The sequence below is a fragment of the Helobdella robusta genome (genome assembly GCF_000326865.2).
Source record: "Helobdella robusta unplaced genomic scaffold HELROscaffold_10, whole genome shotgun sequence".
NCBI classification, from domain to species: Eukaryota; Metazoa; Annelida; class Clitellata; order Rhynchobdellida; family Glossiphoniidae; genus Helobdella; species Helobdella robusta.
Window position 1 is genome coordinate 3,173,593 of NW_008703571.1, and position 6,367 is coordinate 3,179,959.

At 31.0% G+C, this 6,367-nt stretch overlaps 1 protein-coding gene across 1 annotated transcript; it reads right to left on the minus strand.

Annotated features, from left to right (window-relative positions):
* Nucleotides 1-3,096: 3,096 nt before the first annotated feature.
* On the minus strand, nucleotides 3,097-3,655 carry HELRODRAFT_166780 (hypothetical protein; the record flags this gene model as incomplete). Its single annotated transcript, XM_009011993.1, has 2 exons — nucleotides 3,097-3,255; nucleotides 3,383-3,655. The coding sequence occupies 2 exons, from the start codon at nucleotides 3,653-3,655 to the stop codon at nucleotides 3,097-3,099; spliced, it is 432 nt and encodes a 143-aa protein (XP_009010241.1).
* Between the last annotated feature and the right edge of the window lie 2,712 nt (nucleotides 3,656-6,367).

Genomic DNA, 6,367 nt, shown 5'->3' on the forward strand with positions numbered 1-6,367 from the left:
TATAAAAGACAAAAAAGAAATAGCAGAACAAATATCAAAATTATTAGATAATAAGCTAATAGAGGAGTCCTATAGTCCATTTGCAGCACCAATAACTTTAGCATTTAAGAAAGAAGAAAATAAAAAGTCAAGACTATGTATAGACTTTAGAGATTTAAATAAAATTGTAGTACCACAGGCTCAACCATTCCCGTTAATTGATGACCTAATGATAAAGACAAGGTATTGCAACTATTTCACAAGTTTAGACATAAACTCCGCTTTTTGGTCTATACCACTTAGAGTAGAAGACAGAAAGAAGACAGGATTTGTAACACAAGAAGGACACTTCCAATGGACTTGTCTACCGTTCGGTCTGAAGACAGCACCAGCAATATTCCAAAGAATATTGAGTAATATTCTTAGAAAATATAAACTTACTGAATTTACTGTTAATTATATTGATGACATCTTGGTATTTTCAAAATCTTTCGAAGAACACATAAAACACTTGAAACAGTTGCTAGAAGCAATTCAAACAGAAGGATTTCGCTTAAAATTTAAAAAATGTACATTTGCATCAAATTCTATCAAATACTTAGGACATATTATTCAAAACAATTCGATACAACCAATAAAGGACAACCTAATTTCTATAAAGAATTTCCCAATACCTAAAACCCAAAGGAACGTTAGACAATTTTTAGGAAAAATAAATTTTTATCACGAATACATACCAAGAAGTGCAATTATACTAGATTCTCTACATAACTTACTTCGGAAAAAACAGAAATTTGTTTGGTCTGAAAAATGTCAACAAGCCTTTGACAAAGTAAAGAGTCTCTTATGTTCACAGCCGATACTAGAAATATATGATCAAAATCTACCAATTAACATCTATACCGATGCATCATTGGAGGGCGTTGGTGCAATTTTGAAACAGGTACAAACAGATGGTAAAGAAAAACCAGTAGCCTATTTTTCAAAAAAGCTTAATGAAGCACAAAAAAAGAAAAAAGCTATATATTTAGAATGTTTGGCCATCAGGGAAGCACTGAGACATTGGCAGTACTGGTTAATAGGAAAATCATTTACAGTTTACTCAGATCACAAACCTTTGGAGAACATGAATTTGAGAGCAAGAACAGATGAAGAGCTGGGTGACCTCACTTATTACCTTTCACAGTATGACTTCAAAATCAAATATTCCCCAGGAAGAAAAAATTTAGAAGCAGATTGTTTAAGCCGAAACCCCGTGTTGGAACCAGAAGAAAATATAGAAGATCAATTAAAAGTAGTGAATTTAATTACGTTGGAGGATATTATGATAGATCAAAATAAAAATGAAGAAATACAAAAAAACAAAAACAAAATAATTGAAAAACATAATGTATACTACAAAAAAATAAGAAACAAAGATAAAATAATATTAACAGAAAAATTCAGTATCAAGCTTATAAAACTAATACACGAGGATTTATGTCACATTGGAATTGGACAAATGCTAAAGACTGTTAGTTCAATATATGTATCAAAGAATTTAACAAAAAATATAAAAGATGTTTGTAAGAGCTGTGAAATTTGCATAAAGAACAAAACAAGAGGACAAGACAAATACGGATTAATGTCATATCTAGGGCCGGCCACAAGACCTATTGAAATAATATCAATAGACACAATTGGCGGTTTTGGTAGTTCAAGATCAACCAAGAAATACCTACACCTTCTAGTAGATCACTTCACTAGGTACGCATTTATTATAACATCAAAGACCCAGAATGCACATGATTTTATAAAACTAATAAATAAGGTCACAGAAATACAAAACATTAAAACACTCCTCAGCGATCAATACCCTGGAATAAATTCCAAAGAATTCAAGCACTTTCTTAGTGAAAACCAAATAACGATGATATTTACAGCTGTGAATGCGCCTTTTTCAAATGGCATAAATGAAAGGTTAAATCAAACGCTAGTGAACAAGATAAGATGCAAAATAAATGAAAGTGAAAAAAAAGCTTGGACTACAATAGCACATCAATATGTAGAAAAATATAATCAAACTATTCATTCAATAACTGGTTACGCACCATGCTATTTGTTTTATGGGACAGATGCTACAATCTTACCAAATGAGCTAAGTGAAGACTGTATACACAGTGACTGGATCAGAGATAAAGAAAGAGCTCTTAATAATACTCTGAAATCACACTACTATAACAAAATGTGTTATGATGCAAAAAGAAAAAATAGAGAATTTAAAGTTGGAGATATGGTTTATGTCGAAAATGGGAATAAATTAAATCGAAAAAAACTAGAAGAACTACGAATAGGACCATATAAAAAAGAAAAAAAAATCAGATACCATTTATGAGATAGATACAGGACACAGGAAAACAGAGTCAAACTTATTTCATATTTCAAAATTAATTCCAGTACAGATAACAAAAGATGAAGTTGAGGAGGATACAAATGAAGACAAATAGATAAAAGCGTGATTCTGGCAGAAAATCCCTCATGTGAATTTTCTTTCTTGGGAGGGTAGATGTAAAGAAACTATATTTCTTTAATTTTGATTTTGTCGCGCTTTGCGCGATTGATAATACATTGCGAATTTTTTGTCTGGGGTTTTTTGTTGATAGGTTAAAAGAAAACCTAAAAGTAAAGTTTAATTAAATATATTTTGTGACAAACTGATTATAATTTGTGAAATAATAAACTTTAAATGTCGTTTCTTTGTTTTCAGGTGAGTTTTTTTTCTCCAATAATGATTTTTTTTAACATTTAACAAAATAAAATCTTTGTTTTCAGAAGCAACAAATTTGTTTGTTAGAATCATAAATTATAATCGAAACTCTTATATATAATATATATATATTTATATATATTTACAATATTCTATAAATTCTACCGAATGTTTGGCGTTAATATGTTTGTAGTTCGTTTTTTCGATTTTTCTCACTAAAGTTTTTTGGTGAACATTTAGTTTATTAGAATTCAAAATAAACTTATTTTTCGAATTCATGCATATACCAGAACAGCAACTACACGCATCTTAAAATTGCAGAGGCAGTCCTAATTAGTGATGTACTGTACCAAGGTACAGGTACCGGAACCCTATGCGATACCGGTACCAAGGTACCGGAACCCGACACGAGGTACCGGTACAGTACCGTTTGTATTCTTAAAACGGTTTCTAGGCACCGAGGTTCCGGTTCCAACTTGGAACCGAGAACCTCGCATAAGCGGCCCACTTGTCAGACAATTTTGTCGTGCCTGAATGAGAATTAGATAAAATGTTAATATAGGAAAGGTTAATAAAAAATGTTAAAATCATTACCGGGCAAAACATGCCGTTGTATTATGGCCGTCAATCAACATGAAACGCATCACGTTGAGCCACCTCTTCTAAGAAGGCTTCTTTGGAAACATTATCTATGCCGCCAAAAACCCAACGCTGCCGAAATGGCCTGGCCCTTCCATTCCTTGTCCTTTTGTTACTGGACACCAGACTCTCATCAATCTGGACAGTTCGACCAGGTCCACCAATTATTTTCGGATTGTCTCGTACCCAATCGGTACAGAGTTGGCGATGGAGGTTGAACCAGTCAGGCAACGTGTTATTTTTATCTATTTGTAGCAATGAAGCTGTCGCTGCCTGACAGATGTCCCCCATGCTCCAATAATATGTCAACTGAAAGAACAAAATTATTGTTTTTCATTCTAAAATTTAATATTTATAAAATATAATTTAAGTTAAGAATAAAAAAATAACCATGATATATGTACTTATTGGTAGCTTACATTTTTCATAAAAACTACCATTTCTAATGGATTTTGTTCTGCTGCAGGCCGTATGGTTTGTACAACGCCATATCTGTTCGTCCGCTGCTTTTTTGTAATTGTACAAACGCATAACTTTTCCACAAACGCATGTCATTCCGGACGACAGTAATCCGTGTTGCATCGCCCAGTCCACTGCTTTTTGTTTCGAATTTATGGCGTTTGTCAGTTCCATTGATGACAGACTATTAACGGCCGGAAAGTTCATGACTACAGATAAAGATCATGACTACGACATTTTTCAAAATGTCGAAAAAATGACAGAAAAACCAGACGAAAAAATGACAGAAAAAACAGAAGAAAAAATGGCAGAAACATGTAAACACATAAAATAAAATAATTTTTTAAAATAATTAACACAAGCCATTTTTAAAATATTTATTATTGACAATAATTTTGAAATGAAAAACAAATTAAAATTTTAAAATATCTATTATTGAAAATTAATTAAAAATTAATAAATAAAAATGATTGAAAAAAGATCTTTTCTTGTTCTCGTCTTGTAATCTAATAAACAAAAATATTAAAAAGGGGGAGGAGCTAAATGGCGCAAATTAAGCTGGATTTATTTTTAACTCTTTGTTTAATATTTTATGGAATTTCCCAGTGCCATCCTAAGGTTTTGCCAACGAACTTATTGTTATTATAAATTTTCGATTTTTCTACACAAGATATGTTGATGATATTATTGTATCTTATAAAGATCCTAATCTAATCGACAATTTATTAAAAATATTCAATAAATTAAAATTAAAATTTACTATTAAATATGAAAGTGATAAAAATTCCCTTTCCTCGACGTTCTTGTCACTCGCAACGAACACAACTTTCAAACCTCTCTCTACATTAAAGGAACTAATAAAGGAATATGTTTTAATGGAAATAGTGAACGTACTGATGAATATAAATTGAGTACCGTAAGATCATTCATCAATCGCGCCATCACACACCTCATCCCCAGACGACGTTTCATCAGAAATGAAACGTGTCACAAATCTTCTTATAAATAAAAATTACAGCGCAGATCTAATTAAAAATGTCATCAATAAAAAGTTAAAACGTATGAACCAAAACAACAATAATAATAATAATATTGTCACCATTATCAACAATAACCATAAAGGCAATAACGATAACAACAACAACATCGGTAATAACATTAACAACAATAACAGCAACGGTAATTACATTAACAACAACGGTAATAATATTAACAACAACAATAACAACAATTGTAATGACACTAGCAACAACAACGATAATAACAACAACGATAATGCCATTAACACAAACAACGTCAACAACAACAATAATAATAACATCATTATACTATGTATATTATCGAAATTTTATTTCTTTGTCCTACAAAACTAATGAAAAGATCATGAAGAAGATAATCTATAACAATATTAAACCAACTAACCCGAACGATAGAACAAAATTAAGAATCTTTTACAAAAACTACAAAACATCTAACCTTTTAATGTTGAATAATTGCCTACCTCACAACACTTCCCTTTTGAAACGTAGTCATCTTACACATAAATTTTCTTGTCCTCTTGACGACTGTGCGCGTCTTCAAACTATCGCGTAGACTCACTATGCACAAAAGAGATGGTGCAATAAAAAACCATCTAGAAACTTTCCACAACACCCCAACAACTAGGAACCTCCTAGATAACAACACAAAAATTTTAGACAACAATCAACAACACTACAACCTAAGAATCGCAGAAACCATTTTCATCGAATCTGAAAAACCTTCCACCAACATCCAACAACGTATCAAAACAACAATTCCAACTCAAAGTATGAACAACAATAACTTCAATCGGATCAACCAGCAATCTAATAATAATGATAATAACAATAGTGACAATAACAACACCACTATCAACAACAGCAACAATAATATTAATAATAATAATAGCATCCTTTTATTTTCATTTGTAAACATACATTGTAATTATAAAGTTAAAATAATAAAACTTATATTGTAAATTATATAGATATTCTACAATGCTCGCAACACATTTTAAATGGGCACAAAGAGAAATAGAATCAGCATTAAATTAGGTTCAAATCGTGTTCCTATCACAGTAAATTGCGAAAGATGACGATACTACGGAATTGATTAAACTTCTTTCAAAAGGGTCTGACCAAATAAAATTAATCAATGATAGTTTAAAATATTGAAAAAAAACCTAGCGTGACAATTTCAAATGAATTTATTATAATATTTGAGCTTTTAAATTCGTTTATCAAAGTGTTATTAAGATTTTGAAAGTATTTTTATGTTTTATATCCCTTAGATATAGAGAAGTTAGATTCGTGGCAAACTGTTAATTCCAGTATTTCGATAGTATCACCTCGTCGAATGGCAATATCTGGACGAAGTGATTTGAAGAGAAATGATTCTGGAAGGTATTTTGTTCGGGCCAAGAATTCGTACGAATGGCTTTAATATACAACTGTCAATAAATAACAATTCCATTAATCGTGTTAAATTTACAAAATTTTTGGGTGTTATCATTTCATGTAACAT